At 38.8% G+C, this 13845-nt stretch overlaps 1 protein-coding gene across 5 annotated transcripts in view; it reads left to right on the forward strand.

The window, feature by feature from the left end:
- Nucleotides 1-13845, forward strand: part of IMMP2L (inner mitochondrial membrane peptidase subunit 2) — an 836308-nt gene that overhangs the window by 584928 nt on the left and 237535 nt on the right. For all 5 annotated transcript variants that reach the window (XM_050936397.1, XM_050936398.1, XM_050936399.1 and 2 more), the window contains exon 4: nt 6026-6091. In XM_050936397.1, the coding sequence (XP_050792354.1) occupies nt 6026-6091 (66 nt within the window). The remainder of the gene's footprint in view (nt 1-6025; nt 6092-13845) is intronic.

The raw sequence follows: 13845 nt of genomic DNA on the forward strand, positions 1-13845 counted from the left end.
GTTCAGAAAAGGGCAACAAAAATGACTGGGCTATGGAATGGCTGCCACATGAGGAGAGATTAATAAGACTGGGACTTTTCAGCTTGGAAAAGAGATGACTAAGGGGGGATATGATAGAGGTTTATAAAATCGTGACTGGTGTGGAGAAAGTAAATAAGGAAGGGTTATTTACTCCTTCTCATAACATAAGAATTAGGAGTCACCGAATGAAATTATAGGCAACAGATTTAGAACAATCAAAAGGAAGTATTTTTTCACACAATGCACAATCAACCTGTAGAACATTGTGAGGACATTGGCCACTGTCAGAAGACAGGATACTGGGCTAGATGGACCTTTGATCTGACCCAGTATGGCCTTTCATATGTTCTTATGCTTTTATAAGGATCTCCATTGGAGTGACCTGACTGAGATATATCCCCATTAAGGAGGAAAGGAGAGAAGACACTCTTTTACTTCCCCTGTTTTGAGAATATCCACTCTCATCCAGGAGATAAGAGGAGAAATATTCCATTTCTCTTCCGCAGCCACTGATGTTTAGTGCTCCCGAGCCAAAAGGTGAAGTGAGACACCCCACACCAAGGGGAAATGGCCCTGAAAGCAGGAGCTTCCCAGCAAGTGAAGGACTTCTAAGCAGGGATAATAAGAGTCCCTTGAGAGAGAAACAGTAGCGATACAGCAATTGGTGGTGTGTGTCATATGAGATGGTGTGTAGTGGGAGTATATGGAGGTACAGACGGTGGATGTGTCAATGTGTGAAGGTGAAATGAGTGAGTGCTACTGAGCTGATCTCGTGAATGGATTTATGGATATCTGTGAGTGTTTTAGTGAGTGACAGTTGTGGGTAAGTAGTGGAAAAGGAGGCAGACCTCTCAGAAGGTTCATGGGAGCAGAGCTAGGTATCAGGAGCAGGGCTAGGGACAGCAACCAGGAGCATATGCTGTGTTCTTAGTCCTCACTCTACTCCTGACTTTTTGCACTGCTTTTGTTCCAATAACCCTACTTAGGCTGGCTCATGTGACTCTGAGCCAATATGGCTCATCAACCTCAACTCTGACCTGGTCCGACAGTGGGACACTGGAATGAACTTTTCCTTCTAACTATGATCCTCTAGACTTAGACCATGTTCTTGAGTCCCCTCCAACCCAGTTCCTGGTCTTGACCTGTGCCCCTGAATTGGGGTCCTGACAGAGTACCTCATTTAAAGAGGATTTGGTTAGCAGCAAGTTATTCTCAGATTTGGTGACTTTTGGGGTCCACTGCATGGCTCACCTATTTTCCTACAGTTTTCATCAAAAAAGGAATTAGGAGATGGAATAGAATTGGGTCTAGGTTAAAATGGTTTTTAGGAGGTTTGTTTTTCTAATGGGTCATTGATATGCTTCCTACTATTGCTTCTTCTTTAAATGTTTTTTTGTAATATTCCTGTACAGTTTGATAGGCACTCAATTTCATAACAAAGGAAAATGAGTGTGTGTGTGTGTGGTGTTGTGGAGGAAAATGCCAATCTGTCTTTTTGAAAGGACACTATCGAATCTGACTGGAGCAGAGAGATTCAGATTGGTCTGTGAAGTGCAATCTCTGAATTTGAATGCTAAGATTTTGAGAGGCAGCTACTAGTCCTCATTATTGTTCTTTATCTCTTCAGTAGGACATTTACTAAAGAAAACAGTGTACACACCATTGTGTTTGGATTTAGGTAACTGAAGAAAACTTGTTTCGATAGTGGAGGCTGTGGCACTGAATCAGGGGAGCTTGAGAAGCCAGTTGAGTGAGTGAAGGACTCGCTCATCTCTCTCTCTGAAAACAGTATCAGAGCCTGACTCTCACAAGGATGTCAGAGCAGGGACTTGCTCTTTAGACATGTAAGATCTTTCCTTTTTCTCTGTAATTAAGTTGAAAAGGCTTTGTCTAGTGTAACTTAGGAGAAGTGCAAATCTAGCTATGTTAAGCAAACAGTTCCTTTTCTTTTTAATCCATTTATCCATTTTTTAATAAATCCCATTTTAAGGTTACTGTTGTATGGACAATTTCACACAGATATTTGTAAAGGGAAGAAAACTCTGTAACTTGTAAGGAGAGGTGCCAAAGGGTAAAGAGTTTCTGGAACCTATTCCTCTTGGTCAGTCTCTGTACGAGGTCTGTATGAAGATGCCCCATCCCAGACAGTGGTGTTCCCATTAAGGTGGGGTGGGTGAACACAAAGGGAGAGACTGAAGGACCAAGTAGGAAATGGGAGTTGGTGGAGCGTGTTGGTCACAGGCATGCTGGACAGAATATATTTAAATAAACGTGTGAAGGAGTTGCCTATCTCACAGCTAGAGAGAGAAGAGTAAATAATAATTACAAAACTTTGCCAACATTTGCACAAAATAATTATTTGTAAAGAATGCTTTTTCTCACTTTTTGACCAGATCTGAAGCTAGAGAGTGGCTAAAATATTCAGTAACCATTCAGTAAGAGCAGGAAAGAGTCCTGTGGCACCTTATAGACTAACAAACAGTAAGAAAGATTCTGAAGCCAGAAATTGCCTACATCTTTTCTCTTTATATGTCTTCCATAGCCAGCTGAGATTCCTATCCTTCATTGAGCACCTTCCAAGTAAACCTTTGCAATTACACTAAACTCAGTGGAAAACTGTGACCTTAGAATATTCTCTCTCATCTATGGTCTATTATTTTTTATCTTTAGCCAACTGAAAATCCCTTGTTTAGCAGTATCTATATTTTTTGCATCCTGTAATATCCAGTTCTCATTTGTCTTACATTCGTTTTTGCCATTTAAATGAATTCTAATCAAAATATGAATAAAATACTTATTTTATATTACTCTAGCTTTTCTGGCTTAAGATGTTAGAAAACATTCGTGATTTATAATAGTGATGTATAAGGGTTTCTTGAAAGCCTCTTTGATAAATCAGTTTTTTAAATGTGTCCTTACTGGCAGAAAAGTGACCACTTTGAGAACGAATGTTCTTACCTCTGATTTAGAATGATGTTTATTCAAGGTCACAATTATTGCTGAGTGGGTGCAAATTAACACAGAGGTCAGTAATTACATTACAAAGTGTACATGCTAATCAAACAGAAATGCTTGTGAGGGGAATTGAAAAGAACCTTTAAAAGTAATGTGTGAGAGAGAATTTTGAAAGGGCAGACAAAATTTGATGGCTGTTTTTATTCATTCTTTAGCAAACACACACTTTTTAGCACATACATTATGTATTACTATTTCCCATTGGTTAGAATACATTTTACAGGAGTACAAGTTCATACTTAGTCTAAATGAATAAGAGATTAAATAAATTACCTGTGAAATTTTACTGAAACGGTTTAATTTACAGTAACTCTAATGGGTAAAAGTAATAGCTCTTCTCTTAGGCCTGATCCCAAGTGAGCCGTGGCACATAGAGATATGCTAGTGATGGTAGCAGTGACAAATATTGTTGGTGCACCAACTACTAGAACCACATGGGCATCTAAAACTTCGTGGGTTCCTCCCAAGAATCTCATGCAAAGGGGTCATAAAAACATCTCTGTTCTCAGAGGGTAGAGATAAATTGAAGAGATGAGTTGAGTTAGCTTGAAGGAAGGGTACTTCAAAGAAGAGTCACATTAAATGACTTTATACAGTAAATGATATCAGGACTTAATTCTAATAATGACTAAATTATCACATTTGAAATTATGGCCTCCCCAGGTTTGAACTGCCATGGCCACATATTGCTCTGGAAGAAACATCCTTTGATCATAGGAATCTTTCCCACATAGGGATTATAAATTCTTTATCTATGCTGTGCAGATGTCCTCCGCTTTGATCCCTTTCTTTCGGAGACTCTGGAGTGGGCCTCTCAACAATTTGGTCTCTCTTATGCAGACTGGAACTGTGGATTTGAATCTGCATCGGTCCCTAAGCTGACATTTCCTTCCTTAGGCTTGTCTTCACTATATGAAGTATAGTATTATTGTTCCTGTTAACTTGATTCCTGCCTCCAAACAAAATTCCATCATGTGTATGGAGGTAGAAGTAACATGAGTTAGCATGACCAGGGGTATAGGGCAGACCTCAAGTGAGTTTCTATAGATAGCTGCTAATTTGACCTGTTGAGTTTGTAGGGTTGCAGATAAGTACTGTAACACAGCAGTCTTGGGGCACCAGTTCTCCAGTGTCTCCCATAATCATCCAAGACTTTTGTGGCTCTTTCTTGCCTGTTTCCTAACCATAAGTAAGGCCAAGATTTTGTGGTGGTTATTTTTAGTAAAAGTCACTTCATGTACAGGCAATAAACAAAAATTCACAGAAGCCGTGACCTGTCTGTGACTTGCTGCTTCGACTCAATAGTTTCCCCTGTCACCATAATGGCTGGGAGCTGTGGGGTTCCCCCTTTGTCCGTGGCAGCTGGAAGCTGTGGGATGGGGGTGGGGGCTCCACCTACGGTGGCTGGGAGCTACAGAGTGACCATATTTCCCAAAGAGAAAATGGAACACTCGAGGGGCCCCCCTCCCCACCTCTCCGCCCGAGGCTGTCGCTCATTGCTGAAACCCTGAGGAGGGCCCCCTCAGGAGTCTGTCACCTGTTGCTAGAACCTTGAAAGGGGCCCCTGTCGCTTGTCGCTTCTATCAGTTGTCACTGGAACCCTACAGGGCCCAGCTGGCTGACAATTCCAGAGTCCTGCAGCCCCTGGGGCTGAAGCAGAGAATGTCACGGAGGTCTTCAGAAGTCACAGATTCCGTGACTTTCATGACCTCCATGACATAAAAATAACCTTTATCGTAAGTTATAGGTTCAAATAAGCCTCCTTGGTGTTCTGTCCCCCTAGTTTCATGTGGCATCTAGTATATGTGACTGAGCTCGTTTCTGGTGAGTTTCCCATCCAAAGTCATCTCTCCTTTGCCTTTGAAGAATGTGGCCTAAGAAGAAGACATAATTGCAGCATGCTGCCACCTGGCCAGAGGCTGACACAAGACACTGGTGGATTTCTGGAGTGAGGCTAGCAGGGCACAGGATGTCAGGAGCAGGAGCTGTGATGCAAAGCTCTGTAAGGACATTTCTAACAAGCTGGTTAAACTCAGAGTCTAAAGTACAGAACCTCAGTCAGTGCCAGGAGAAAATTAAAAGCATGGCCTACCTGATGGCCTTTCTTTAAAGCAAACAAATGAAAACCTATATTAAGAGAACATGGAAAAATTATATTGTTTGCGCAGTTAAGTATTTCCAAGTCAAAAACTGAGGAAGTCTTAGTATATCACAAAAAGATACATGATGTGCACATGTGACTTTATAGAAATGTTTTTAATATTATACTGCATATTTACATAGTAGTATGATTTTATGGCTTAATGTATATGCAGAAGGGTGTAGAATTCAGGTTGTATATGTAGGCTTATCTTTGCTTCCTGATTATTGAATGCTTAAGTGTGCAACCATATCACACTCAACATAGTGTTGTATGAGAAACAATTTTTAACTAACACTTGATACATTAGGACACTTTGTATAAAGCTGAAACTTTTAGAAAATGCTACCTGTTTTTCTAAACTCCTTCTTTGTTTTCCTGTGCAAGATTTGCCTCAATTAGTATAATAAATATTAATCTCATTTTAAGATTTTTTTCAAAATGAATGAGTGACATGAATATTTAAATACACTATACTATTAAATTTTGATGGAAAAATCAGGTTTAAATGTATTAATTTATTTGCAAAGTTTCCCACATCATCAATAATGGGACATTCTAATTTCATCAGTGTCAAGTGTCTTCCCCATTTCTTCTGCTATAAAGAGTGTTGATTTTCTTAGACTTTGCATTCAGCTGATATTTTAGCCCCAGTTTTTTCATGATAGTTTGAAATAAGAATGATAGCTGTGGCTTCACTTTAGCTGGAACATCATGACTGATGCCATATCAGGGAGAACATGGAATCCCATAATGACTTTAATAGTGCCTATTTCTTTGTTGAATTTCTTTTCATTTTCTTAAAACAACAGGCACATTACTGATTGTGTAACCTTATCCCTTTCCCAGGTCTCCTAAAAACCCTGAACAGAAGATCATTAAACGAGTGATTGCTCTTGAAGGAGACATTATCAAGTAAGTATTTTGAGCCTTAATCTGCCTTCTTATAGGAACACTGTGGCTTTTCAGTAAATTTTGAATGAGTATCTTAGATGACAACTTTCTAGTATTTTCTTGTTATATATTCTTAACAGGGATGTCAGTGTCAATCTTTTTTAATGAGATAAGAAATGTTACACAAAGGTAACCTTATGAAGATTATGCAGTTGCAAATCCTGCTCACTGTCTACAGTATTTGATTCCCCGTAGCGAATTTATGCCAGGCAATTGCAAAGGAATTTTTATACATGAGCACAGTCTTTCTGGTAGGACTGATAATATTTATACAGTAGTTTGCAGGTATAAAGCTCACACCTGTGTGAACTATTGTACTCAGTGTATCTATCCTTACTGCAAAGATTTGGGGGGAATATACAGCACCCTTACAGCAAAAGACTATATGAGGAGGGTTTATAGAAGAATTGAGCTCTGAAGAGCTCATAGAAGAATCAGGAGAAGAAAACACTGTATCAGGAGGATTTATAGAAGAACAGAGCTCTGTTTCTAGGTTTTGGGTGTCCTGGGAATGAAGCCTTTCTAGAACTAAGAAAAATTAAGGATCAAGTTTATGAGATGGTGCCTAAAAGTGTGTGCATTTCCCACACATTTTAACCCCTCGGTAATGATAATGCCTTGCTCTTATGTAGCACTTTTTATCAGTAGTTCTCCAAGTGCTTTGCAGAGGAAGTCAGTATTGTCCCTGGTTTGGTCAGAGATCAAAGGCTGTAGTCTTCTCAGTCCATTACAACCACTTATTTTGCATAGAATTGGCTCTCCTTACCTGGCTGTATGGCTCCACTACCCCAGCCAAAAGGTCACTCTTCTACTGTGTGCTGCAATTGGACATTTGGCGTTCTACCTCTAGAGTGGCCAGCACAGCTGAAACTGCTAAATGCATGCTGGTTGATCAGCTGTTCTTCTGTTCCCTCTTTGCCTGTATCTCTTACTGCTGTTTTTGCCCATTCAACACACCCACCTGTCTTTCCACTCCCCTACCTCAAAACAAAAACCAAACCAGGCAAACAAAAAAAAAAAATACAACAAAAACGGCACTCACAAAATCCTGTTACTTATTCTTAAATCTGGTGGGCCTATTGTTTAATATGGCTCTGGAGGAGACTGGCTATCAACAGGTTTGAGTTCACAGCAATCATGATTTTATAGACCTAAATGGAGAAAGTAAATAGGGAAGTGTTATTTACTCTTTCTCATAAGACAGGAACTAGAAGTCACCAAATGAAATTAATAGGCAGCAGGTTTAAAACAAACCAGAGGAAGTGTTTCTTCACACAACACACAGTCAACCTATGAAACGCTTTGCTAGAAGATTTTATGAAGGCCAAGACTATATCACAGTTCAAAAAAGAATTAAATTAATTCTCGAAGATAGGTCCATCAATAGCTGTTGCCCAGGATGGACAGGGATAGTATCCCTAGCCTCTGTTTGCCAGAAGCTGGAAATGGGCAACAGGGAATGGTTCACTTGATGATTACCTGTTCTGTTCATTCCCTCTGAAGCACTTGCCATTGGCTACTGCCAGAAGACAGGATACTAGGCTAGATGGACTTGGTCTGACCAGTATGGCTTGTTTGTGTGTTCTTATTTATTTGAACCTTAAACCCACCTGGCTGTTGATGCACCCACTTTGTCAGAAGGGCCGCAATGACTCACAACGGATCTACGAGTATGGTAAATGTATGCATTTGCAACTGGACAAATTCTGTGCTCCCATTAATTCCATTAACTTCAGTGAAGTTAATGCCAGCAGAGAATTTTGTTCAATACATTTAGAACTTCAGAGAGACCCTTAAGTACATTGATAGTTATTTTTATTAGTAGTACAGTTAGCTCAGTGTACTGGTCTTCTAAATATTTTACAGATAATAAAGAGTAAATTTTCAAAGGGCTGAAGCCCAATACCCCTTTGTATAGATGCAGTTATTGACACAAATCTAAGTATTTGCACCTCTGTCTTGATTAGCATGTACAATGTTGTTACTCCTTCTGGCACCAGCATTGCCCTTCTGCAAAGCATTCACAAATGCACGAGGACTTGCAAACCCCTTTGTATAGATGCAGTTATTGACACAAATCTAAGTATTTGCACCTCTGTCTTGATTAGCATGTACAATGTTGTTACTCCTTCTGGCACCAGCATTGCCCTTCTGCAAAGCATTCACAAATGCATGAGGACTTGCAAACTGGCTTCTCATTGGAGGAGAAATCTAGACTGTCAGCCCAAAACCAATGTCCAGTTCCCAGAGAACAACTTGCTTCAAGAATTGATTCTACTTTGATACCAAGTGGATAGAAAAGCCTGATGCTGCTCATATAGCTCACTCTCCAGGGACCGTTGCCTATATTCAAACCTTAGAATCATAGAATATCAGGGTTGGAAGGGACCTCAGGAGGTCATCTAGTCCAACCCTCTGGCTCAAGCAGGGCCAATCCCTAGACAGATTTTTGCCCTAGATCTTAAATGGCCCCCTAAAGGATTGAACTCCCAACCCTGGGAATAGCAGGCCAATGCTCAAACCACTGAGTTGTCCCTTGCATAGCAAAAAGTTACAAAATTAACAACAACAACATATGTCTTTCCAAGTCTGAATGTTTGTTTACATGCCCAAACCTATAATACGTGGAAGGCTATGTGAAACAGCAGTCCTGAGTGACATCTTCTATAGCAATCTGTCTTCACACAATGGCTTCTTTCTGTACCATTTTGGCAATATATTTGCCTAAGTGTTGTAGCTAAAAGGGAAAGATTAACAACCAGTTTAGTGGTTCCTCATTCATTTCCATAGGAATGTTGTTGAAAATGGACAGCAAAATTAATCAGTTCCAAATGATCCTACTTATTATTTTATAATAACATTTTACAATGTGGTTCTTGAGTACATGAGTGTAGGGGAGAGAGTTTCAGAAACATCTAAGGAAATTAGTCATCCTGTTCCCAGAGATTCTTTTGAAAAATCCCACCCATGATGATAAATATACACAAATCTCAAGTGCCTTCCAATATTGAATGGTTCTTGAACTGTTTTGGTTAATTTCTGGTTAGAACCATCCTCAGAAAAATACTTACAATTTATAACTTACCTATACACATTTTGTACCATTGGAAGAGATCTTTGAAAAAATTACAACTTTTTCCCTAAAAATACATACAGAGTATAAATACAGATTTATATAAGTGACAATTTTTTCTAAAATTCTTTTATTGATTATTTTCTGTTATGGTGTTAAAAGGAGATATGTGACTAAAACAGATAAACCAACAGCAATTCACAGCAAATTTGGTGACCTAAGATATGTGACAAAAACACAATCAAACATTTTCCTTTCCAGTTGATGAATTTGAAGACAGGTATTTTTCAGAAGCAAAATAAAGTTAGTATTGTATCAACCCAATATACTATGTTTATTAATATGTTGTATCAAATTACCTGGCCAGCATGAAATGATATTATGAGTTAAACTAAACATAAATTGGAATATGCACAAAATATGTTCATGAGAACTAAATTCATCCTCTGCTTAGTTCACTGAATAATTGCAATGAAAATGTTTGGAAGTCTCAAACACTTCAGGTAACAGAGAAATTACCCCTACTGTACCTAGGAAGAATTTTGCTGCTCTTCAGATTTACCTGTACTTTGAACATCTTTTAAAGTAGTTTATAGGAGTTATGGTAGAGGTGCTGTCCACAGTTGTTTAGAAAACTTGCTTTTGAAAATTAATGGGTCATACATTCTTTTGGTAGGGACAAAACTTGTTATTGTCCTAGAGGTCTAGTGTACAAGCTGCGCCACTCCTGATTCCAGGGCTTAGAAACAGATGGTTTGTGCCCAGTTGCCACACTGGCACTTTCATTGTTTTCCACGCCTGTCACTTCACTGATTAATTAGAGCCACTCCGTGTGCTGAAGGACAGTTGTTCCCTCAACACATAGAACAACCCAGTGCTCCCTCTCCTTTTCTTGAAATCACAGCACTGGAGTTGTGCCAGCAACGGGTATGCCACAGAATGACAGTTCCTGCCTTCTCCACTTCTCACTCAGCATGAGGGGTGCATATCAGTTGTGAGGAGACCTGTGTGTGGTGCATCAATTGTTGAAGGGGTCTTTGGGTGGTGAGTCAATTGTGGGATGTGGGGGAGGAGCAATGTTTGTATTAATTGTGTGTGGTGTTGTAATATCAGTTGAGGAGGCTTGTGTAAGTGTGTATATTGATTATGACTGGAAGTCTGTGTGAGGGTGTGTGTGTGGATGTATGCGGAGCTTTGGGTATGAGGAGGGTCTGTAGTGTGTGTGCAGTCTGTCAAATGTGAGCAGTTTTGTAACAGGTATGTGTGAGTTTGTGTGTGATTCTGCATGGATTGGCCAGTATCAGTTACAGTGAGGATCTGCATTGTGTGGGGATCTTGTCTGTATCAATTGCTTACTGGTGAGAGCAGAAATAATGTTGAGAGACAGAATTAAATGGTTTGTATTGCAGGAAGTGCCAGAAAAAAATTGGTGTTGGATGACTGAATTAATTGGTTTGTTATTTCAGTAGTGGCAGTGATGAGAGGGGCTTTGCCAGGGATTGGAACTAGTGGGACATTAGCAAGCAGTGCTTCACTGGGTAGATCATAGGCAAAGAGTTCTTAGCAAAATATGGACAGTAGCACCGCTCTCCCAAACTGAGCATGATGCTAAGTCCAAAGAGTAATGCCTGGTGAAAATGTGCACTGAATTCCACGCTGCTACTTTGGACGCTTTCACCAAGGGAACGTGCCTAAGGCAGGCCACTGATGAGTGGGTCTCATGGAGTGAATTTTAAACCAGGAAGTACTGGTTTCCTAGCTAAGATGTAACAATGTTCTATACATCTCCTAATCCAGTATGGAAGTCTGTTTGGTAATGGGTTCTCCCAGGAATCTCTGCTCATATGCTCTGAATAACCTGTTAGATTTTCTAAAAGACTTGGTCTTTTCCATGGAAAAACAGAGCACTTTATTTGCATCTAGGGTACTGATGACATACTTCCTTTGGTGAGAGTGAGAGCTCTGCATAGAGATAGGTGGCAATTTAAGACCACAGTAGGCATGAAGCTGAGATGATGACTTGTCCTTGTGGACCACAGGCAGAATAGAGTTACCTTGAATTACTAAGCTCATGCCCCCTTCTAGCAGACATCATCGTGATTGGAAGTTCACTTTAATCAGTTTCCCACAAGGGGGAAGGCCCTGTAAGAAGAAAGAGATTATTTACCAGTAACTGTTCATTCTACTCATTCACCTTCCTCTCTATGTTGGTGTTCTATATAACATCAGGACCCTATGATTTCAGAGAAGGAACTGAGGTGGCTAGGAGGTGCACTTTCTTACAGAGAGCAAGGCAATTATTTCACCCTTGTGCACTCCCAGCAGACACGACTTTTCAAAGCCGTTTTGCAGCTTGACAACAAAGCCGCCATATCCCACGAATGTGAAGGCACAGAGTGATTTTCCAGGAAGAACAGCTACTGTTAAGTCCCGCCCAGCTTTTTTCCTCTTTTTATAAGTATCAGACCCTCTGTCTAAATTTCCAATAGTGTAATAATCTCTGGAACTGAACAAATAGCGATCTTAATTAGAAGTGAGCAAAATTTTTCTATCGGAACAGTTTTTGGAGGAAAATGTAGATTCAGGTCAACCAAAACATTTTGTGAATTCATGCTGAATTCACTGAATTGTTTCCGTTGCAAAGTACCGTTAAAAATACCTATTGAAAAAATCTAAACTTTCATTTACACTTTTTAAAAACAAAAAATTTCAAGATTTTGATTCAAAATGACTTTGTTTTAAAGTTTTCTTCAGTTTGACCTTTAAATTTTTTTAAATGATTTAAAAGCTTAGAATTGAAAGAAAACATTTAGTTTTGGTGAATTTTGTTCAACACAAAATGTTGTTTTTTTTAAATTTGCTGAAAAAAATTCAATACATTTATTCCTGATTGCCTGCAAATTGAAAAAAAATCAATTATATGCACTGCTCTAATCCCAACCTACCCTTAATGAAGGGTATCACTGCTGCATATTTGAATAATGGGAAGTGCAAGATTTAATGTGGTTTTAGTGTTAACATGGGAAAGGGAAATAGCAAACTCAGAATAATGCTGTGAGAAATGTTACACACACAATAGAAGTGAAGAAAAATGCTTAGCTAAGGTCTTAAATCACACTGTTATCAGATACAGCAAACATAACATAATACAAATTGACATAAATGCTGGATTATGTTACCAGTGTCAAGAAATACAGCATCCTGCTTCTTTTAAATATGATACTATCTAAAAAGCTATCTGCCTTTAAAATAACTGTCATGGAACAGCAATGTATTTGTATCTAGCTTGTTCTGAATAGATTATACAGAAGTATGTTGACCTAGCTTTCAGAATATGTTGTCATAAATGCTGTGTATTTCATGCCATTAACCAAATTAAGTGTAGCTAGCTTTTTATTATGTCTTGTCTTGAGTACTGCAGACAATGAAAGTATTATTTAGACAAAGCCATTACTACTATAGAAAAGCTTTACAGTTGTTTTTTAAAATATTCATTTATTATGTCCTCTGCTGCATAAAAAGGCTAGTTTTGCTTTCTTCATGTGTAAAAGCTAAGAGTAAATATAAAATAATAAATTCATACACTTTAAAATATACAAGGTTCAGTTGTAATTTTGGCAGACCACAACAGAGGAAAGACCAGCACTGGGACCACTGGGGCTTTGTTTTGTAGATTTTCCATTTAGTCAAAAATAATAGACTACACATTTTTTCATCCTTTAAAACCTGCTATTGGGGACTGAAAATACTGCAAACTCAGTGAATAAAAAATCCTGGCATTTCACTTCTGAGACCTTGGTTCCAGTCTAGCTGACAGTCCCAATGAAGTGAGTTAGGTGGTGTCTTTTAAATTCCCAGCATAGTATAATCCACATCACCATCCCATCGGACAATTTGACTTTCAGCAATGAGCAGCAATTCTTCGTTGGGAGATTTCAAAGAACAGGCAGAAAATCACCTTTCAGCCCTAGAGAGATGTTATAGGTCAGCACTAACAGCACTGCTGGACAGTGTGCAAATCTCACACAGCACACATCCCGTAGATGAGACTTTATTTATCTTCCATGAATTCACAGCAGAATTCACTCTGTAGAAAGGAAATCATAAAAAAACAACAACATTGTAGACTATTTAAATGATAATTCTTCCAAGAGAGGGGCTACATTACAAAAAATCAATATTATCTAATTTATTAAAAATAAGTGCGGGTATTAGGAAACACATTGAATCACTAGAAATTAAACATTTTAAAACCAATTTATCTTAAATGCGCTACTGAAGGTACAAAAATCTATAGTAATCTATCACAGATGGTTGAGTTGTGCTATGTACAGTCCCAGAAATAATGAAGTTTTATGAGAAGAAAAACTGTACCAAAATTGTGTTTTTACTAGTAAAACTTAAAACAATGGCTATTTAATAACATACTGTACTGCTTTTTTACAGCCATTGCCATAATCTGATGTTATGAGTCTACTTGTTTTAGACCATAGTTTGATATTTAGCTCTAGTGATAAACTGGAAATGGACCCTCTGCCCCCACCCAAGGAAGGCTGTATTAAAAACAAACAAACTTGCATCCAGGGTTATCGTTAGATTAGGAGAGGTCAATGTTCAGAATCCTGAATATTTCAACGTGAGA

This window comes from Gopherus flavomarginatus, chromosome 1 (assembly GCF_025201925.1).
Source record: "Gopherus flavomarginatus isolate rGopFla2 chromosome 1, rGopFla2.mat.asm, whole genome shotgun sequence".
In the NCBI taxonomy this organism is placed as follows: domain Eukaryota; kingdom Metazoa; phylum Chordata; order Testudines; family Testudinidae; genus Gopherus; species Gopherus flavomarginatus.